This window comes from Pristis pectinata, chromosome 3, assembly GCF_009764475.1.
Source record: "Pristis pectinata isolate sPriPec2 chromosome 3, sPriPec2.1.pri, whole genome shotgun sequence".
Lineage (NCBI taxonomy): Eukaryota > Metazoa > Chordata > Chondrichthyes > Rhinopristiformes > Pristidae > Pristis > Pristis pectinata.
Window position 1 is genome coordinate 68,575,635 of NC_067407.1, and position 23,293 is coordinate 68,598,927.

The following is a 23,293-nucleotide window of genomic DNA, read 5'->3' on the forward strand; positions in this document are numbered from 1 at the left end:
TGCCCACCTCAATTCAATCCCACCCACTTATGTCATCAGCAAATTTACAAATAAAACATGTGGTTCCTTCCTCCAAACCATTAATTGATGTTGTGAACAGTTGGTCTCAACACCAATTCCTGCACATACCCCACCCACCGCCCCAACAATGTATTCCTCCTCTCTGTTACCTCTCTGTCATCAGTCCCTGCCAGTGGACTACCTCCATGTGACCTGCTTCATTTTCTCACCAGCCTCTTATGTGGGACTTTATCAAAAGCCTTTTGAATATCCAATTACACCACATCCACTGTCCCTCCTTACCTGTTCTACCAGTTAATCCTCAAAACACTCCAGTGTGTTTGTCTTTCCAGGTTCCAGATGAAATATAGGTTCACTTTCTGTAATCCCATAGAAACATAGCTGTACTTGAACGGCACCAGAAACAGGCCCTTCAGCCCACTAAATCTGCACTAACCATGAAGAACCCACTTACACTAGCCTTAAACCGATCCCATTTGATTCTCCCCTTATTTCCATCAACTTTTCCCATATTCTACCACTCACCTGTACGTGGGGGGAACATACAGTGGCCAATTAACCTACTGACCCACATGTCTTTGGGACGTGGGAGGAAACCGGAGCACCCGGGAAAAACACATGTGGTCACAGGGAGAACGTGCAAACTCCACACACACAGCAGCCAAGGTGAAGATTGAACCCAGGTCTCTGGAGCTATGAGGCAGCGGCTCTACCAGCAGCCCCACTGTGCTTATAATAACATTTTCCTTGCCACTGATTTTAGGTCAATTGGTCCCTGTTTGTGTGTGGGCACATTTACCACTTTCCGATCTGCAGCAACTGTTCCATAATCGATAGAATTGAAACCAGTGCATCCACTATCTCCATGGCTACCTCATTTAGCACACTGGGATTCAGCTTATCAAGCCCTGGGGTTGATTGGCTTTTGGTCACATTAGTTCCTTTTAATTCCTCCTTTTCATTGGGCTCTTATTTGTGACCTTGTGTGAAGACAGAGCTAAAGTATTTATTTAATTGCCCTGCCATTACTTTGCTCCATTATAACCCCCACCCCGTTTCTGACTGTGAGGGACCTTTGACTTCATTGTCCTTTTTCATTTGACAAGCAGAAATTTTGCAGTTCACTTTTATGTTGGAGTCATAGAGTTGTACAGCACAGCTCTTTGTCCCATAATGTACATGCTGATCTATTTGTTCACTTATGTTCTTGTAAGTTTACCTTCATACTTTATTTTTCCTCTTGGTTCTTTTTTGCTGAATTCTGAACTTCTCCCAAGTCTCATGTTTACTATTTTTTGGCAACATTATATGCCTCCTCTTTGATTCTAATACTGTCCGTGACTTTGTTTGCCAAGGTTAGGCCACTTTTCCTTTAGTCAGGAAGTTATAGTTCCTACATTCCGTGGTGACTGAATGAGCCACACAGAGCTGTAGATGTAACAGGAATTTACTCAGAACAAGCACACAGTCGGGGGAGACCTGGTGGAAGACTCTCTCCTGGGAGAATCTCTCCAAACTCAAAGTTCATTGAATTTTTATACTTTTAAAAACAAAGATAACAGCAGGTGATAAAATATAATTTCAGTAGTTACAATTGCAAAGTTTACATTTCAGGTTTAATCATTCCATCGTATTACATGTGGGAGCACAGCTTGACTGGCAAGGCACAGAGTAATTCACGTGGATGGTCTAAAAGTGTGAGGACAGAAACCACAGGCATTCAGAATTAATAGTATGGGGAATGACTCTCCAGGTAGAAAAAAGTCCCAGGTATTGACAGACAGAGCAAATATGTCTGTGACCATATTTGATGTGATAAATGACAAAATTATCAGTCTGGAACTTCCCTTCATCTCTGTAACAATGGTGCAAAATATCTTGGCAGAGGATGTCTGATGTGATACAGGCCAATTAACCTTGCCCTATTGTCGGTACATGTGTGTAAATTTACAAACCAGGTCTCAAGAATGAGCTCCTCCTCTGTAGACAGTATTGTTTGTTTATAGAGCTGTCCTTTTAATGTCAAACTGATTACTGCTTCCAATTTACATTTTGAAATAGTTCATGAAGACTGGTTCTTCTTTGTATTAATGGCTACTATATCTTAAACTTACAGCAGCTTCTTCCTAACACTTCTTTTCCTTTAATGTTAGCCAATGTCTATCCGCTACCGTACCTTCAGTGAAGGCTCCAGTCACAGCCAGTTCACCCATCAGACATTTGTAGTTTTCTGCCTAAATTTCAGGACACTGGTTTTGGATTGAAATACTTCATTCTCCATCTGAATGAAGAATTCTGTTCCTTGCTGACAACAAGACTGTTAACTAATCCTATCTTACAGAGCACTCAACTAGGATCACCTGTTCCCTGACTGGGATCTCAGTGAATAGTCAAAACCCATCTGGTACACACTCCAGCACTTCATCATGGTATCGATTTAGACGAAAGTCCATCATGATTTCCTATTTGATTCTGTCCCCTACATACCCCATCCCGTGAGAAGGTCCAGAGATTCTGTCCCCTACATCCCTCCTCCTGTGAGAAGGTCCAGTCACAACTACCACCCTCCCCTGTCCCCCATCACCCATTCCCCTGACCTCTCTCCTTCTACTGCTCTGCCTGTCTAGCCCATCTCCCCCTCACGCCCTTCTCCTCCCCCTCAACACCCCACAACAGACCTCAACACCTCTCTCCCCTTCCCACCTCCTCCCTCTCCCCAACCCCCTTCTTCCCATTGCTCCTCACCTTCTCACTCTGTCCCCATCTCCCCTGTCCACTCTCCCTCTCTCTCCCCATCCCACTCACCCCTTTGTCCCCTCTCTCCCCCTTCCCCCTCTCTCCCCCTTCCCCCTCTCTCCCCCTTCCCCCTCTTCCCCTCGTAGTGTGAAAGGTCGGCTGTCAGGTGACTGTGACAACACTGACCCCTCTGGCTGGGATGACACCATTGAGCACATGGCCAAAAGCGACACCACTCTCAATAAAGGTCTGGCTCCACCCACCCATTAGTACACACCTTGACCACTGGGCCTGTTGTACTTGGCTGTGGCCCATTGGACATTTTTGAATCACCTAGGCTTGCTCCACCCAGCTCTCCGGCACTATAAAAAGTGCTGCATGTGCTGGTTCATTCTCTCTCCCTCTCTCTCCCTTTCCCTCTCTGAGGATGTTGAGGTAAGCTGTGCACTACTTCAGGGTAGATAGTTGAAGATTCTGGGGGGCATTAGAGCCAATGTTTGTCCAGATTCAAGGTGTTCAGACATTGTATTGTTTATTCCTTGATCATTTGTAACCAGTTCAGTGTGTGTGTGTGTGTGTGTGTGTGTGTGTGTGAACCCTGTTGCAATTTCCCCCACGTCTCGTGATCACCTGTGTGTGTGTGTGTGCGAGTGTGCATCCGTTCCCATCCATTCTGTGCCTGTGTTTGTCTTTGTAAATAAATCTTCCCTTTTTAAAATACAAAGACTTGTGTCTGAAGCCCTCTGCCTTTAAGACCCGAAAGAACTTTTTTTCACAACATTTGGTGCTGTGAGCAGGGTCTTAAAGGATGTTTTGGAACAGGGAGGATGTTTTGGAACAGGGAAGAAGGCTAGCGCAGGCACTGAGGAGAGAATTCCTGGTTGGACTGATGAGAGAGAGGGATTTGGGAGCTTGGCCAGCATGCTGGCAGACCACAGTAAGCCAGTGGACTGGGCTGAGCAGTTAGATCCACGTGGTGAGAAACTGGGGCACCATGTAGTTGCCTTCCTCCAGAAGTCAGGGTTCCCCAAGGCCAAAGGGAGTCAAAGGGGTGCCTTCTGGCTACTTGCGTCCCTCCTGAGATGCCAAGCTGGGATTACTAGCCAGATGCAGAATACATGTCTCCAGAAAGACATGGAGATAAAGGAGCTCCAGCAGTGCTGCTGTGTGCTGCAGCAGGCAGTCCACACTGCTCAGACCTGAGCCAATGACCTCGAGGCCAGAGGGACTGAGGTCGCCTGCAGGCTGATTCAGCTACAGCAGGCGCTGGCAGCTTGACCTATTAAAAATTCGAGCCCTGGTCCAGTGTGGCGACAAGCTGGACACATGGCTGGGGGATGAGGATATATGGATGGATACTGATAAGGAGGGGGTGCCAGAAGAGCCTGGGTCCCATCACACCCACCCTCCCCCCTACCCACCTGAACTCCTGCATGCTTGACCCATCACCATGTGGTCCCAGGGGAGAGGAGTCAGGATGAGGCCCCTGCAGGGGGAAGGGGCCTGTGGTCCCTCAGAGACTACGGAGACCCAGGATTTCTCCATCAAGGATCTCACCCAGCTAGCGGATCAGTACCGCCAGCGGCCGGGTGAGTACCTGGCTACGTGGCTGCTCCGGCTGTGGGATGAGGGGGCCCCCAACTTGAGCCTCTCACCAGGAAGCGAGTGCCCTAGGGAGCTTGTCTGAACAACAGAGCATTAACAATGCCCTGCGGGCACCACATGGAGGGACGGGGAACAACGCTATCCTGTGGGATCGGGTAGTGACCGCAGTGAGGGTCCGGTACCCTCCCCTACCCTCGAATGGGACTTATACGGGCAACCGCAGTGGAGCACAGTCAGTGAGGGCACTGGGGTCGTCAGGGAATGGGTGCTGGTGACTGGCATCTATGAGAGGCCCGGTGGTCACAAGCTGTTAGAAAACACCAGGGTGACCAGCGTGCTAACGGGATACCTGGTCACCACCACACGCCCCGATTTGAAGCCAGTGGTCCTGCCCCTCATGGGACCAGCTAATGGGAAGACAGCGCGGGGCACCATCACCCTCCTGGAAGGACTAGAGTTCTTGCAGTGAGGGAAGCCCACCCAGGTCCATAGGGCAAAGATGCGGGCTGAAGACACAACCCCCCCCCCCCATTTTACTTGCAAACGGCTATTCTTGGGCCTGCTGCGCGCAGGGGTGGACTGCGACAGATGGGATTCTGACCTCCACCATTTACACGCTCTGGAAAGAGCATTGCGGGGGGACATCTGGCCAGGGGAAAACCCACAACCACCCTGGGATCAAGCCTGACACAGGGGGCATGCCCAACCTCTGAAATACATGGGCTGCCCCTGACAACACTGCCCCTATCCCTCCCCCACTCGAAACAGTCTCTCCTGCCCTCAAGGCTGAGCTCAAGGACCTGCTGAGACAGGAAATAGCCCATCTCCGCCAGCAGGAACCTTCACTCACAGGGTGGCAGAACCCCCCCCCCCCCCCACAGGATGAAGGCCAGGGGTCCCAGCACATTTGTTCCATGGCCCTCTCCTGCCCAGGAGACCTGAGGCCACATACCCGTTGCTGTACATTGGGGAAGGGGGAACATACAGAGGTGGATGGTACTCATCGACACAAATGCCCAACACACCATCATCCCGGGTAACCCTGCCGTGTGGACCGGGGCCACAGATGCAGATAGAGGGGTTGGGTTGGGGGGGTTCCCTTTTGCCCGCAAAAGAGGTCACAGTCCACATTACCATCGGGAACCAACCCCCTCGACCCGTAACAGTGCTGATAGCAAACTCGCCTGAGTGCATCCTTGGGATCAATGTCTTAAAGGGACAGTCCCTCCATACTAACCGGGGCAAGTTTACGTTCAGGGTCACACGGGCTACAGTAGTGGTTGGGACAGCCAAATGTGAACCAGTTGTTGTTCCCCTTCCTTCCAAGGTCAGCTGTAGATGACAGTACAGAATGCCGGGGGATGTCAAGATATCACTGAGGCCATTGCAGGGCGCCCAGACAAGCCTTGGCATGCAGTGGTAGATTTAGATATTCATAGCCCCACTATCTGCCATGGCTTAACCTCTCGTTTTAAAAAAAAGCCACATTCTTATGGGGACCCGAACAACAGGCTGCTTTTGAAGCAGCAAAGCAAGCTGTGGAACAAGCACTGCCACTTGCTCCCCACCAGGCAGGTGTCCCTTTTGAATTGCAGGTCTCCGCCAGTGAGCCGGTCGCTGAATGGAGCCTCTGGCAGAAGATCCAAGGGTGCAGAGCTGCTTATGAATTTGCCAGCACCTCCAATAAATCAGACTGCGGGACTTGTGTCCAAACCCCAGCACATGCTGGTGAAGCTCTACCACTAACACAGATCCCCCGGATGATCTTCGAATGAACTGTTTACACAGACTTTTTGCGCCTGTCGGGTTCAGTACATTGGTTTTTGGGGGGCCAGATGGCAGTTCCCCACCACTCCCCTCACCACTACAGGACATTCCTTCCAGCGATTCCCGGTGGGGTGGGTGTTTCAGGAACTGGTATTTCCCTCCCTCCAATTTGACGTCCACCTGAGTCCTGACCCTCAGAGTCATCCCACAGCCACTGGGCAAGCCTGGGGAATGCTGGTGCAGACTCCAGAATGAGCACAGTTCCACCCTTTCAGTTGGCCACAGTGAGTGCGAGCGAAACTGGAATCCAGGTGCCTCAGTGACCACTGCTGATGGTCCTGCTAGGCTGGGGGTTCCCTGGAATTTGAATGGGACTCACTGGATTTGAGGCTACCGTGCCTACCTGTGGCTCCCCACAAGCTGGTACAGCTGCTGCTTTCCAGTGTTTGTGCTGCCCTATATCCATGCTCTCAATGAACTTGGAGAGCACCTGGCATTCAGTGGCCACAGGGACAGGAGGGCCATCACGGAGGCAGAGGGGTTCTGGATGATAGCCTTCCCCATGTATTGCACGGCCCGACTGTCCCGTGACGTAATACAAATGACCAGTGTGCTCCAGACGCTGGCTGACAAAATGAGGATGGCAGCAGAGTTGGCTGCCGTCAGGCTGGTAGCCCCGCAGAATTGGATGGCCCTGGATGAGCTTCTCGCTGCGGATGGTGGTACGTGTGCAGTGATCAGTAAGGAGTACTGCACTTTTTATCCCTGATAAATCCAGCAACACCACCAACCTGGCTGCGCGCATTAGGGACTCGGTGGCCAAAATTCAAAAAGCGAGGCATCAGCTCCTCCAGCACGACAGCTCATGGGGAAGCTGGTGGCCATTTGGGTCTCTGGGGGAATGGTGGGCAACGGTCATCCACTGGGCTACTACCCTTGTTTTAATTGTTATAGCTATCTGTATTTTGTGCTGTGCTTGTCAAAGTATTAGAGCCACTTCTGCCTTCCATTAGTACTGCACCCTGATGTATATTTCTTAGTTTAGTTCTAGTTCTTCCATCGAATGGCCGTGTGTAGCTTTTGAGGGGTGGAATGTAGTGTGAAAGGTCATAGCTGTCATGTGACTGTGACAACACTGACCCCTCTGGCTGGGATGACACCATTGAGCACATGGCCGAAAGCGACACCACTGTCAATAAAGGTCTGGCTCCACCCAACCATTAGTACACACCTTGACCATTGGGCCTATGTAAATACCTGTTGTGCCTGGCTGTGGCCCATTGGACATTTTTGAAGCACCTAGGCTGGCTCCACCCAGCTCTCCTGCACTATAAAAAGTGCTGCATGTGCTGGTTTGTTCTCTCTTTCTCTCTCTGAGGATGTTGAGGTAAGCTGTGCACTACTTCAGGGTAGCTAGTTAAAGAGCCCAGGGAGCATTGGAGCCAATGTTTGTCCAGATTTAAGGTATTCAGACATTGTATTGTTTATTCCTTGATCACTTGTAGCCAGTTCATTGTGTGTGTGTGTGCATCTCACCCCTGTTGCGATTTCACCCATGTCTCATGATCACTTGCGTGTGTGTGTGCGCAAGTGTGCATCCATTCCCGTCCATTCTGTGCCTGTGTTTGTCTTTGTAAATAAATTTTCCATTTTTAAAATACAAAGACTTGTGTCTGAAGCCCTCTGCCTTTAAGACCCGAAGGAATGTTTTTTCTCAATGCCCCTCTACACTTTCCCCCTACTCACCCTACATACCCCATCCCTTGAGAAATCCAGAGATTCTATCCCCTACATCCCTCCTCCTGCGAGAAGGTCAAGTCCCATCTCCCAGCTCCTCTCTGCCCCCCCCCGTCGCCCAGCTCCTCTCTGCCCCCCCCCGTCGCCCAGCTCCTCTCTGCCCCCCCCCGTCGCCCAGCTCCTCTCTGCCCCCCCCGTCGCCCAGCTCCTCTCTGCCCCCCCCGCCGCCCAGCTCCTCTCTGCCCCCCCCGTCGCCCAGCTCCTCTCTGCCCCCCCCGTCGCCCAGCTCCTCTCTGCCCCCCCGTCGCCCAGCTCCTCTCTGCCCCCCCGTCGCCCAGCTCCTCTCTGCCCCCCCCGTCGCCCAGCTCCTCTCTGCCCCCCCCCCGTCGCCCAGCTCCTCTCTGCCCCCCCCGTCACCCAGCTCCTCTCTGCCCCCCCCGCCGTCGCCCAGCTCCTCTCTGCCCCCCCCCGCCGTCGCCCAGCTCCTCTCTGCCCCCCCCCGCCGTCGCCCAGCTCCTCTCTGCCCCCCCCGCCGTCGCCCAGCTCCTCTCTGCCCCCCCCGCCGTCGCCCAGCTCCTCTCTGCCCCCCCGCCGTCGCCCAGCTCCTCTCTGCCCCCCCCGCCGTCGCCCAGCTCCTCTCTGCCCCCCCCGCCGTCGCCCAGCTCCTCTCTGCCCCCCCCGCCGTCGCCCAGCTCCTCTCTGCCCCCCCCGCCGTCGCCCAGCTCCTCTCTGCCCCCCCCCGCCGTCGCCCAGCTCCTCTCTGCCCCCCCCGCCGTCGCCCAGCTCCTCTCTGCCCCCCCGCCGTCGCCCAGCTCCTCTCTGCCCCCCCCGCCGTCGCCCAGCTCCTCTCTGCCCCCCCCGCCGTCGCCCAGCTCCTCTCTGCCCCCCCCCGCCGTCGCCCAGCTCCTCTCTGCCCTCCCCCTTTCCCCACTATTAATTACTAGTTGAATTACTTCAGCACAATGTCGTGGGCTGAAGGGCCTGTTCCTGTGCTGTTCTATGTAACAGGTACAGCTGTATCAGTTAGGTTTTCATTCTGACCTCCAGCTGTCTGTGTGGAGTTTGCTCTTGTTGGAAATTAAAAGACTGCAGATTCTGAAAATCACCCCCCCCCCTCCCTCGTCACTGTTCCCCACCACCACCACCACCACCTCTTCTCCCCCCCGCCCCCCAAGTCTGTGAGCCATCTCATGTCCTCCACCTGTTCTGGTTCTGAATCCCACCCCCTCCACCTGTTCACGTTTCTGTTAATCATTTCAGCAGCCCCTTCTAATGTTTACTTACCACAGAGCTGGATAATATTTAGCACGTGGAGTTGATGCTGGCTCTCAGATCAGTCCCATAGCTCACATTTCCTTACCAATGTCCTTGTTACCTATTCTCTCACATGCCCATTATCTCTCCTTTGATTCCCCCACCACTCACCCACACGCTAGGATCAATTTACCTGGGTCTCTGGAGCTGTGAGGCAGCAGCACTACCTGCTGCTCAGAGGCCCACCTGTCACCCCCAGTACAGAGGGCATTCCTCCTCTTGGCCTCCTGCAGCCGTTTGAACAGAGAACAGTTTGTGAGTCAAACTGCATGTAGCTATTCATACAGTAGTTGAGACTGAAACAGATCTGGGCTGAGGATCCAGATCAGGGGTTGGGGTTAATCTGACCTGCAGCAGCCTGGCTTAACTGCACAGTACAGGGTTAAAGCTTCTGAAGCTTCACATCGAGAATAGTCCAGTTTCTAGCCTGTGGATCTGTGATGAAGTCATGTAACACTTTTTCATCCAGTTGATTCCTTATCTGGCAGCTGATATCCCCGGGACCCAGGTCACCCAGTGCTGTTGCGACTGAAGTCATTCTTGATGATAGATGGTGCACTCTCCACCCAAAGTTCATACTGTGTTCCTGCTATTCCCAGTGCTTCCAACAGTTGTTCAAAATAGAGGTGGGCCAATTCCTCAGCTGAAATGGTGAACAGAAGGTTTCCTTGCTGTTCTTTGACCCAATGCCATAAAACTTAATAACGACTGGAGTCAATATTGTGGAAATTTCTGGAGGGTTTCTATTCAAACCAAGCAAAGCTTGAGTGTAAGAGAGCATAGTGCATAGTACATACTTCACTGGGCAAGTTCAAATGGAGATACAAGAGACTGGTAGATTGGTTTATTATTGTCACATGTACTAAGGTACAGTGAAAAACTTGTCTTGCATACTGTTCATACAGATCAATTCATTACAACAGTACATTGTAATAACAGAGTACAGAGAACTGTTCAATAGTCTTATAACTGGGACAGAAGCTGTCCTTGAGCCTGGTGGTACGTGCTTTCAGGCTTTTGTATCTTCTCTGATGGGGGGTGAGAAAAGAGAATGTCTGGTGTGGGTGGGGTCTTTGATTATGCTGGCTGCTTTACTGAGGCAGAAAGAAGTATAGACAGAGTCCATGGAGGGGAGGCTGTTTTCTGTAACATGCTGGACTGTGTCCACGACCCTCTGCAGTTTCTTGCAGTCACTGGCAGGGCAGTTGCCATACCAAGCTGTGATGCATCTGGATAGGATGCTTCCTATGGTGCATTGATTAAAAATTGGCGAGGGTCAAAGGGAACATGCCAAATTTCTTTAGCCTCTTATGAAGTAGAGGCACTGGTGAGCTTTCTTGGCTGTGGCATCAATGTGGTTGGACCAGGAAAGGCTATTGGTGATGTTTACAGATAGGAACTTGAAGCTCTCAACCTTCTTGACCTCAGCACCATTGATGTAGACAGGAGCATGTGCACTGCCCCCCTTCCTGAAGTCAATGACCAGCTCTTTTGTTTTGCTGACATTGAGGGAAAGGTTGTTGTCATGACACCATGTCACTAGGCTCTCTATCTCCTTCCTGTGCTCCGAATCATTATTTTGAGATACGGCCCACTATGGTGCAAACTTGTAAATGGAGTTAGAGCAGAATTTGGCCACGCAGTCATTAGTTTTACGGAGTAGAGTAGGGGGCTTAGGATGCAGCCTTGTGGGGCACCAGTGTTGAGGATAATAATGGCGGAGGTGTTGCTAGCTTTCCTTGCTGGTTGTGGTATGTTGATCAGGAAGTCAAGGATCCAGTTGCAAAGGGAGGTGTTGAGTCCCAGGTCTAGGAGTTTGGAGATGAGTTTGCTTGGAATTATAGTATTGAAGGCGGAGCTGTAGTCAATAAATAATACTCTAACATAGGTGTCTTTCCAGATGCTTCAGAGATGAGTGTAGGGCCAGGGAGATGGTGTCCGCTGACGGAGATGGCATCCGCTGTAGACCTTTTTCAGCGGAGGGCAAATTGCAGTTGGTCAAGGTTGTCTGGGAGGTTGTTGATGTGTGCTATGACCACCCTCTCAGCCACTTCATGATGGTGGATGTCAGAGCTACAGGACAGTAGTCATTAAGGCACGTTACCTTGCTTTTCATAGGTACCAGGATGATAGTGGTCTTAAAGCAGGTGGGAACCTCAGATTGAAGCAGGGAGAGGAGAGAAATTTCCCCACCAGCTGCAGAAGTCTGGACACAAACTGGGCAACCATTTCACCGAGCACCTTTGCTCCGTCCAACATGGCCATCAGGAGCTCCCAGTTGCCAGCCATTTTAATTCCCCTCCCCATTCCCACACCGACGGAAGTGAGGAAGTGTTGATGAGGCTCTACGGGGCGCTAGTGAGGCCTCATTTGGAATACTGTGCGCAGTTTTGGGCCCCGCATCTTAGGAAGGATGTGCTGACGTTGGAGAGGGTTCAGAGGAGATTTACGAGAATGATTCCAGGAATGAAAGGGCTTAAGTACGATGAGCGTTTGTCGGCTCTTGGACTGTACTCGCTGGAGTACAGAAGGATGAGAGGGGACCTCGTAGCGACATTTAAAATGTTGACAGGTAAGGATAGAGTAGATGTGGCTAGGCTGTTTCCCTTGGTGGGCGTGTCCAGGACCAGAGGGCACAATCTTAGAATTAGAGGGTACAGTTTCAAGACAGAGATGAGGAGAAGTTTCTTTACCCAGAGGGTGGTGAAATTGTGGAACTCCTTGCCACGCACAGCAGTGGAGGCCAGATCAGTGGGGGTGTTCAAGGAGGAGATAGACAGATATCTAAATAGTCAGGGTATCAAGGGATATGGGGATAAGGCTGGCAAATGGGATTAGAATAGTTTTTTTTTTCTCTCTCTTTTTTTCCCACCCCATTTCTTTTTCCCTTTTCCTTGGAGCAGACTCGATGGGCCGAATGGCCTGCTTCTGCTCCCTTATCTTGTGATCTTGTGATCTTGTGATCTTGTGACATGTCTATCCTTGGCCCCCTCCACTGTCGGGGGGAGGCTAAACGCAAACCAGAGGAACAGCACCTCATATTACACCTGGCTGGTCTACAACTTGGTAGCATGAACATTGAATTCTCCAATTTCAGGTAAACTGCTCCCCCTTTGTCCCTTTTCTCTCTCCACCTGACCTACCCAGCCCCCATCACCCAGGTCCGTCCACCCACTCCATCTGCCCTCCCCACCTCCCTCCCTTGATTCCATGCTCCACCTTCCTTTCCTATCAAATTCCACCATCTGCAGCCCTCTGTCACCTCCATCTATAACCTCTCAGCCTCTGTCGCTATTCCCACTCTCCCCTCCTCCATCTGCCTATCACTCCTCCTCATCTGGATCCACCAATCACCCGCCAGTTCTTGCTCCACCCCTTCCCCTCTGCTTTATACTGGCTATTTAACCCTCTATTTCAGTCCAGATGAAGGGTCTTGACCTGAAATGTCAACTGTTTATTTCCCTCCACAGATGCTGCCTGACCCGTTGAGTTCCTCCAGTGCTTTGTGTGGTGCTCCAAGTTCAAATGGAGGGTTGATTTCAAATATCACAAGGGATTCACTAATGTCTTTTTGTGAGGGACATCTGCTATGTTGCCATTTCTGGTCTCAGCCCTGTGGTTAACTCCAACTGAGATGGCATGCCAGTGTTGTATACTAAATGCAGCACACTCTCAGTTTTGATGTTCCCAAAGTACAGCACCCTCTCAGCATGACACTTGAGTTGTATCCAGTGGGATTTGAAGCCATAACCTGACCAAGGTGAGAGAGCTTTCATTAAGCCCAAACTGTCACCAAAGCAGCTGCTGCAGTGTCCAGTGTTCTGCTGTGGTGACACCTGGCTGTGCACAGAGTCACTTCCATAATGTTATAAAGTAGTGACTTAGCTTCACATAGTTTATTTTTCTGTCTTCCATTTGTTGATCTCATTTCAAACAACTTTCTGCCTTTAATCTCCTTAATCAATGGCAGTGAATTTACTATTCAATGCAACCATCATTCAGAATCAACTTTAGAATAGAGTGACACAACAGAGACAAGCCCTTTGGCCCTTAAAGTCTGTGCCAATCATTCAACTGCCCCTTAATCCTCCACTAATCTCATTTTATTCTCCCCACATTTTCATCAACTCCCCTGAGATTCTACCCCTCACATACACGCTGGGGACAATTTACAGCAGCCAATTAACCTACCTTTGGGAAGTGGGAGGAAACAAGAGTACGGGGGGGGGGGAGATCCCATGTGGTCACAGGGATAACATGCAAATTCCACACAGACAGCAGCAGAGGTTAGGATCGAACCTGGATCCCTGGAGGTGTGAGGCAGTAACTCTACTAACTGCACCACTGTGTCACAGCACTTGCTGATCTTTGACACACATCTTGTTGTACACATCTTGCTGCATACTCAGGTGGCCGAATGCTTTGGTGGATTGCTTGGATTGTGTTTTGCACACTGAAGCACTCATGCTGTGCACTACCAGATGGAGTGCATTGTTTTCTGTCACCCTCTGTGTATTGTAGATGAGCATGAGATGACATTGTGATGCCAACCGGCTGCATGGTACCAGGCTGGAGTGAATTGATCCCTTTTATCTGTTGTGCACTGAGACACACATGACTGCACCATGCCAGACATGAGCAAATTGTTCCTTTTAACCCTCTGTGCACCATATATAAGAATGAAGAGCAGAATTCATCTATTAATCCATCAAGCCCAGTCATTAAGATTTTGGCAGACCCATTGCCTCAGTTCAACCTCTAATTCTCTTGTTATCCAAAAATTTGCCTCTGTTTTGAGAATACCTGGTCTGCCTGAGGATCACAATCTCTATACATTAATAACACTTTGCACAAAGACTTCTCTTACTCTCAGTCCAAAATTACCTAACCCTCGCTGAGACTGTGACCTTTGATCCTAGTCTCTCCAAGGAGGACAACCCACCCAAAGTCTACCAATAAAACCTCATAAACTCTATACATTTTCAAACATTACTTCTAGGTGATCAGAAGCAGAGGGTGGTGGTGGAGGATTGCTTTTCTGATTGGGTCTGTGACCAGTGGTGTATCACAGGGATCCATGCTGGGACCTTTGTTGTTTGTGATACACGTTACCAATTTGGATAGGAATGCAGGAATTATGATTAGTAAATTTGCAGATGACATGAAAATCAGTGGTCATGTCAAAGGTGGTGGTGGTATCAGTAGATAGTCAAAGGCTACTGGGTGATATTGATCAGTGGAAAGTTGGGCAGAGCAACGGCACACGGAATTTCATCCTGCTAAGTGTGAGCACACTTTGGGAGGTCTAGTGAGGGACATGCATCAAGAATGTTTGGTAAATTGGTTTATTATTGTCACATGTACTGAGGCACAGTGGAAAAACTTAGCTTTACATGCTATCCATCCAGATTATTTCATTACAACAGTGCATTGAGGTAGTACAAGGGAAAACAATAACAGAATGCAGAATAAAGTGTTAAAGTTACAGAGAAAGTGCAGCGCAGGCAGACAATAAGGTGCAAGGCCATAGCGAGCAGATTGTGAGGTCAAGAGACCACCTTATTGTGCTCTCCTCTTCCATCAGGTAGAAGATACAGGAGCCTGGGGGCACGTACCACCAGGACACTGTGACAAGATTATTGAATGGTTCCCTTATACGATGAGATGGACTCTGACCTCACGATCTACCTTGTTGTGACCTTGCACCTTATTGCACTGCACTTTCTCTGTAGCTGTGACACTTTACTCTATACTGTTATTGTTTTTACCTGTGCTACCTCAATGCACTCTGCACTAACTTAATATAATTGCACTGTGTAATGAATCAACCTGTATGATCGGTATGCAAGGCAAGTTTTTCACTGTACCTTGGTACAAGTGACAATAATAAACCAATACCAATAGGGAGCTGTTCAATAGTCTTATAACAGCAGGATAGAAGCTGTCCTTGAGCCTGGTGGTACGTGCTTTCAGGTTTTTGTATCCCCTGCCTGATGGGAGAGGGGAGAAGAGAGAACGTCCAGGGTGTTTTTCATTATGTTGGCTGTTTTACCAAGGGAATGAGAAGTCCATGAAGAGGAGGCTGGTTTCTGTGATGTGCTGAGCTATGTCCACAACTCTCTGCAGTTTCTTGCTGTCACGGGCAGAGCAGTTGCCATACCAAGCCATGATACATCTGGACAGGTGCATTGATAAAAATTGGTGAGGGGCAAAGGGGACATGCCAAATTTGGACCTTGGCAAATATTGAGGAACAAAAGTACCTTGGAGTATGTCCAAGTATCCCTGAAGGTGGCAGCACAGGTAGATAAGGTATCAAAGATGGGATATAGGATACTTGCCTTCATTGGCTGAGGCAGAGAATATGAGAGTGGAGAGATCATGGTACAACTTTATAAAACATTAGTTAGGCCACAACTGGAGTACTGTGTGCAGTTCTGGTCACCACACTATAGGAAGGATGTGATTGTGCTGGAGAGGGTGCAGAGGAGATTCACCAGGATGTTGCCTGGGTGGAGCATTTTAGTTATAAGGAGTGACTGGAGAGGCTGGGTTTGTTTTCCTTGGAGCAAGGAGGTTGAGGAGGAACCTTTTAGAGGTGTACAAAATGATGAGGGGGATAGATAGTAGAAAGATTTTCGCCACAGCAGAGGTGTGGAAAAACTAGAGGATATGGGTTTAGGAAAAAGATCAGAGATTTAGAGGAGATCTGAGGAAGAACTTTTCCACTCAGAGAATGGAATCTGGACCCACTGCTGAGTGGATGGTTGAGGCAGGTACTCCTGTATCTAGATGAGCACTTGAATTTAACAAGACATAGATATGTATAGATGGGTACTTGATGGTCTGTATAACTGGATGGCCTGTTTCTCTTCTGTATGACTCTAAATGCTTGGGGATATAGTTTGGTCTATTGAATGTTTCCTCATGTGGCAATCTCCCCATTTCAGGAATTAGTAAACTTACCAGCTACCTCTTGGGTAAGAATATCTTTCCATGGACAGAGGGATCCAAACTCTGCACTGTGATCCAAAATCAAGGCCTGTATGTTTGTATTAAGTTTTTTTTTCTGCAAGAGGCAAGCAAAATGCTGTTCTTGCTAGAAATCTAAAGCACAAACACAAAGGCAGGAGATAATCCCAGGTCAGGCAGTATCGTGGAGAAAGAAACAGTCGAGATTTCAGGTTAATGACCCTTCATCAAAACAGTGACTTCTTGTGATTTGTGTATGCTACCTTACCTGTCCTCTTCATTTAAACATAATCTCCTTCACATCCCACTAGTCAAAATGGATCATTTCACACTTTCCTGTGCTGTTTTCTCACCCAATTATCTTCATCCCCCTGTAGATTCTACCACTTCTTCTCAGTACTGGAAAGAAGTGAACCGTTCCCTTTTACCTGTGCATGCTGTGTATGTCTGCAGCTGACATCGATCACTGTTCACATAGCTTACTCCAATCTTTCTCAGCTCGTTTGTTATCAGGCTGTCTGTGATGCTCTATTTCCCAGAGGGGATTGTTTTCTCAGTGTTATAGTTGTGATTGATTTGATTATGAAGCAGTCTAGGTCATATGGGCTCACACTACTGAAGCTGGGGATGTTAGACACCAGGGTCTGTCTGATTTGCCTGCTGGTGATTTTGGTGCCAGTCCCCTTACAAGGTACCGAGAATGGGAGCAGTATTACTCAGTCAGAGCAGGTGCTGGAGAAGGAAGCAGGCAGGCATCCAGCTGCAGGGTGCTAGTGTCTCCATCCAGCACATCCTCTGCTTTCAAACATACTTGTAATTGTTACAGCTTCTCGCTCAAGGAATGGGATTGCAGCATTACATGAGTGTCTAAATAAATTCTTCCTCCTTGGACTGCCAGAAGCAGAACAAAGGAGCAGAGAAAATGTAACAGAGCAAAATGGCGGATAGCTTGACTTTTCTGTCAGAAAGGAAGCATTCAACAACTTCCCATAATGTGGGTGCTGATATCACTGAGCCTTCTGGAGCAGTCTGAATGGGTTGTCTCAGTGACATCACATCCGAACTCTCTCACAGAAAGGGAGCTCTGACATCCTCAGCCAGAGCCTTTGCTGTCTCCCTTTTCCGAAAAGCCCTTTGTATTTATGTAGCACCAGGAAAATACAAAACGTTCTGAGTGACTTCACAGTAACTTTATATTGAGTCACCTCAGACATGAAGCTTAAATTTTGGTGTGAAGCAGCATTTTAAAAAGAGAGAAATGGTAAGGTTTAGAGAAGGAATTGCAGAGGTCGGGACCTCTATACTGTTGGGGGGTGGTGGGGGGGGGGGGGGTCTTGGGACCTCTGTACTTGGGTTGGGATATCAGTGGCTTGGTTCTGGGCCTTTCATCAAAACAGATTGACTTTTTGTGATTTGTGCATGCTACCTCACCTGTCCTCTTCATTTAAACATAATCTCCTTCACATTCCACCAGTCAAAATAGATCATTTCACACTTTCCCGTGCTGTTTTCTCACCCAATTATCTTCATCCCCCTGTAGATTCTGTAAGATCCCCTTGTAGATTCTGCAGCCACTGCAATTCTTCTGAGGAAGAAATTATTTAGACACTCATGTAATGCTGCAATCAATGTGGAGCAGTGTGGCTCTTGAGTTAGACTGTTGGGCTGGGAAGCTTGGTGGTGGGTGGGGGTGGGGGTGTTGTGGGGGGGGGGGGGAAGAATCCATGAAGGGTTTAGCTAATGAGAATTTGAAAATCAAGGCATGGCTTCACTGGGAGACAAGCAAAGGGTAGTAGTTAGAAGGGACTTCCAAAAGGGCAGTGGTTGGAAAAGGTTCAGACGCAGTGTTTGGATGACCTGATGGTTACTGTGGTTAGAGGCATGTTGGGAGTTCTTTGGAAGTGAAGTGTCAGCAGGAATCTCCAGGTCTTGGCTTGATTCTTTGAACCTTTTCTTTGCAGCTCCCAATTCAAGACACGTTCATCCTTTTGTTCAGGTGACACCCAGTCCTGAGGAACTAGATGCTGAGATGATGCAACAGTTCAGTATCCTGGCTCTTTGGCTCAGCACACTGTTGGATCCTGGCAAACATCGAGTGTTGGTTAACGCACAATGGCAGAAGGGTGATGAGGCTTCAGCCAGTGTTCATCAGATTAACCACACCGTGCTACTCGAGCAGCAGGCAATCATCTTCAATCACATCTACAACATCCACATGCCACTGGAGTCGTTCTGTTCAGTCAGGGCAGACAGTGCTCTGGGACAGACTAAACCTTCCCAGCATGAGTATACTGCTGAGTACGTTCAACAAAACCAGACCCTGCAGAGCCAGGTGGGCTTCACACATAACATCAACATCCCCCAACAGGCCTGTGATTGCCTAACGAACTCACTGCTCAAGAACCTCGTCGAACGTATTGAGCTGCTGGAGAGAGAGGTTTCTGTGCTCAGACAACAGTGCACCACTGGGTACTCAGCAGAGAGCTCGGCGGCAGGTAGGGAGCTCCCCCAGGAACCTGATCCACGCACAGACCACTTTCTAAGTCAACAACCTCTCCTGCAATGGAATAACACCGCTTCGCACGTTGGCCCAACAGACCCCCATCAACACCACCACAGACTGTCACACCACCACTGGACATCCCACAGACCCCCATCAAACAGATCCCCATCCCACACACCACCACAAGACATCCCACAGATGTGTCAATCCCATAGACTGCCCCCTCTGTCCCTGGACTGTCCACCCCTGCTCCACTGCACAACACCACTCTGCCATCACATACACATGAGCACAGCAGACCCACACCTAGAGCGTCTCCCCACAACTACCCTCTCCTCCCTCACTGGACCAACTTCTCTCTCTACTGTTGACCCTCCACACCCCTACCTACCCTCCTCCCCCTCCCCCTCCAAACTCCCACCTCCCCTCCCCTTTTCCCACCACTACCCAACACTCCCCTCCCATCCATGCCCCTCCCAACCACCTCCCCTCCCACGTCCCCTTCTCCCCCTTTCCCACTCTCCCACTCCACTCCCCCTCCCCTCCTTTCCCCCTCACCTTCCCTTCCACTCCCCCTCCAAATCCCTACCAAGCACCTCCCCTCCCCCTCCCCACATCTCCAAATCCCCCCCTTTATCCCCCTCCCCCCAATCTCCCCCTTGCTCTCCCCTCCACATGTCCTTAACCCCCTTCCCCCTCCACACTCCTCCCACTCTCCACACCCTCTCAAGACCACCACCCACTGCAGACACTTTGCCTTTCCTTTGACTGAGCACTCTGTCTTCATGGTTCCCAGTTGCTCACTTCACATCTCACTACTCCATAAACTATTTTCCTCTCCATACTCTTCAATATCCCTCGTCCTCCTCCTCCCCTCCCCCCCCCCCCCCCCCCCCCCCCCCCCCCCCCCCCCCCCAACATAGACGGTCATGGGTTTAGTGGAACAAGGTGCCAGAGGGAGTGGTAGAGGGGAGTACAATTACAACATTTAAAAGACATTTGGAATTTGGACAGACACATGGATAGGAGGGGTTTAGAGGGATATTGGACAAATGTGACCAGCTCAGTTAGACATCTTGGTCAGCATGGACTAGTTGGGCTGAAGGGCCTGTTTCCATGCTGTATAACATTCCAGGAATGCATCAAATATTCATGGACTGACAGGCACACGACGTTTCTGCTGAGCTGCTGGTGCTGCCCTTTGACAGTAGTCACCTCCCTATGTAGGGGACAGTCTCAGTTCCAGCTGCCCACTACCCTTCTCTAACTCTGCTCTCTTTTTCTCTCTCTCCCTCCAGGTCAAGTTGATTATTCTCCTCTGTGCAGTGGCCATGGGAACTTCAGCATGGAGACTTGTGATTGCAGCTGTGACCTTGGCTGGACTGGCAAGGGATGCTCAGTGCCACTTTGCTTGACCAACTGCTCTGGGCACGGGATGTGTGTCAATGGGCAGTGTGCCTGTGACCAGGGCTACACAGGGCAGAACTGCAACGACACGGAATGTCTGCGGGACTGCAGTGGACACGGCCTGTGTGTACAAGAGGAATGTGTCTGTGAGGAACCCTACAAAGGAGAGGACTGTGCCCAGCTGAAATGCCCCAATGCATGCTCTGGCCATGGACAGTGTGTGAATGACTCCTGCCTGTGCTCCAAGGACTACACCGGAGAGGACTGCAACCAGCTGAGGTGCCTGAACGACTGCAGCAACAATGGTCAGTGCAGACATGGCAACTGCTCCTGTCAGGATGGCTTTCCTGGAGAAAACTGTGTGGCAGGTAGGGACATCATACTGCGGTTCCACCAACTTGTAGGAGAGGACAAGGTGCAATGGCAGCTGTTGTAGTAGAATCATTACACATTCACATTATCAGAAAGCTTTTGCCCCCACTATAACTATGCCAGCTGTGAAAGATCTACCCAAATTGGTGCCACCGCTTCCAGCATTGGGTCCATAGCCCCGTGTGTCACAGCTCCTCAAGGTCACATGTAAATGTGAAGGGCATTTAAATGTGTTTCTATCTCTCTCACCCTTTGAGGGAATGATTTTCATTCCCCACCACCCTCATCTGCCCACTAATCTCCCTACCAATTATTGTAAAACTACACCCTTTGGTATTTGACCCTTCTGTTGAGGTCCCTCCTATTTACTCCATGCAGTTGAGTCAACCTTTGGTTTCCTCTACTCAAAGAAAACAGCCCCAGCTGATCCAATAGCTCCTCAAAGCTGACACTTACCAGTCCTGACAGCCTGCTGGTGAGTCTCCTCTGCACCCTCCAGTGCAGTCACAACTTCCCTGTAACCTGTAACCTGAGAACTGTGCACAGTGCTCAGGCTGAGTCTAACTAGTGCCATGTACAGTTCCAGCATAACCTCAAAATAAAAAAGAAAACTCCAACAATGGAAATCTGAAATAAATAAAAGCAGAAAATTCTGGAAACACTCAGTAGGTCAGGCGGCATCTGTGGAGAGAGAAACAGTTAATGTTTCAGGTTGAAGACCCTTCATGAGAACTAAGAAAGAGGGAAAAATGTTAGTTTTAAATTGGAAAGAAGGTGGGAGAGGAATGAATAGTCTGGTGTAGGGCAAGGCCAGAGATACCATGGGGGTAAGTTGTAGAAGTCACTAATAGGGCAGTTAGAGGGTGACAATATAAGCAAAGCAGGGTAAATGTGATGCTAATAGCAGGGCTCTGAGATGTGGCCAGCAGATCAGGGTGTATGAATGGTGAGAGAAGAACTGAGCCAATACCACAGATTATGGGAAACTGTAGAAATAGCCAGTTCTCCTGCAGACAGAAGGTGAGTTACCTGAAGTGGGAGAACTTGCAACTGAGTCTGGAAGACTACAATCTGCCCAGGTGGAAGATGAGAGGTTGTTCTGATGAAGGGTCTTTGACCTCACCTTCTCTTTCCCCCATGCATCACTTCACATTTTCTCCATTTGATTAAATATGAAGTGAGAAAATCATCAGTTGGAATCAAGGGCCTAGTTTACCCACTGCTTGATATTAATTTACACTGAAAGTTTTCAAACAGGCTGGCACTTATTAAGTGATGTTGGAACATGACTTTGCTTCCACCATTTCACCTCCCCCTCTTTCCTCCCCCCGGACAGGTTTCTCTATCTCATGGGGAAACAGTTCTCTCAGGGAGTGCTGGATCTTTGGAACTCTCTTCCTCAAAGGACAGTAGAAGCTGAGTCTTTGAATATTTTTAAGACAGAAGTGGAGAAATTTTTGATGACCTAAGGTTACTGGGGTTAGGCAGGAGTGTGGAATTAAGGTTGCAGTCAGATCAACCAAGATCGTATTGAATGGTAGGACATTTGAGAGGCTGTGCTGAACCCACCCCACTTCAAACGTTCACTTTGTTGCCTGTTGTAATGTCTACATGTGTAGAACCCCAAGGTAACAGTTTGATGTTTAAGCCAGAGGGTAGCTGCTCTAGTGTCCCATCCCTGACTGATTGCAACAGTCATGACTTAGAGAGGAAGGAGGGATCTGTTTGCCTCACATGGAGGGGTTGCCCAGTGGACTGAGTTGTTGCTGAGGTGGTGATATGGCAACTGCTCTGCCCAGGACCGCAAGAAACTGCAGAGAGTTGTGGACACAGCCCAGCGCGTCACGGGCACAAACCTCCCTTCCTTGGACTCTGTCTTTACCTATCGTTGTCTTGGTGAAGCAGCCAGCATAATCAAAGACCTCACCCACCCGGGACATTCTCTCTTCTCTCCTCTTCCATTGGGTAAAAGATGCAGGAGCCTGAGGGCACGTATCACCAGACTTAAGGACAGCTTCTACCCCACTGTGATAAGACTATTGAACGGTTCCCTTATACAATGAGATGGACTACGACCTCACGATCTACCTTGTTGTGACCTTGCACCTTATTGCACTGCACTTTCTCTGTAGCTGTGACACTTTACTCTGTACTGTTATTGTTTTTCCTGTACTACATCAATGCACTCTGTACTAACTCAATGTAACTGCATTGTGTAATGAATTGACCTGTATGATCGGAATGCATGACAAGTTTTTCACTGTACCTCGGTACAAGTGACAATAATAAACCAATACCAATGTCATCCCATGGTGAGAGGGCCATGTGTACTGGGAGGGGGAAGATGTCCAGGGGATGGAGGGATCCTCGGTGTCAGTGCATCCCTGTGAGGATGTTGTGCATCTCACCAGTGAGACATATCCCCACAGTAGCTGTGGTGGTGAAGGTTCCTGGGTCCCTGCTGTAAGAGGGTCAGGGTTGGGGAGAGGGTGGAGTTGATGAGCCGAGTGCCCATCTCCTGATACACTCAGATGGGGAAAGGTGTTGTGCTAAATCCTGTGGTATTTGCTCCATCCGGTATTCCCAGCCCACTGGTGCTTCAGGCTCTGCTGTTGATCTGCAGCGGAGGCTTCCTAGGGAGTCACTGAGTATCTCGTCACCTACCGTCCGATTAGGCCGGTCTGGGTGCAGATGGAGCTGTGTGTCCCTGGGAACCAGACCACAGCTGCCATCGAAGGATGGGGCCAGGCTTTGAATATAACCTTAGTGTCCACACAGGGAAGAAGCAGTAGCTCAGTGAGCCAGTGGGTTACAGTGTCAACACTCCTGAGTATGGAAGTAATCATGCCCAGCCCATCAA

At 49.6% G+C, this 23,293-nt stretch overlaps 1 protein-coding gene across 1 annotated transcript in view; it reads left to right on the top strand.

The window, feature by feature from the left end:
* Positions 1–23,293, top strand: part of tnr (tenascin R (restrictin, janusin)) — a 132,077-nt gene that overhangs the window by 2,166 nt on the left and 106,618 nt on the right. The window contains 2 exon segments of the mRNA XM_052011204.1: positions 18,113–18,646; positions 19,953–20,429. Coding sequence (XP_051867164.1) covers positions 18,181–18,646; positions 19,953–20,429 — 943 coding nt within the window. The 5' untranslated portion in view covers positions 18,113–18,180.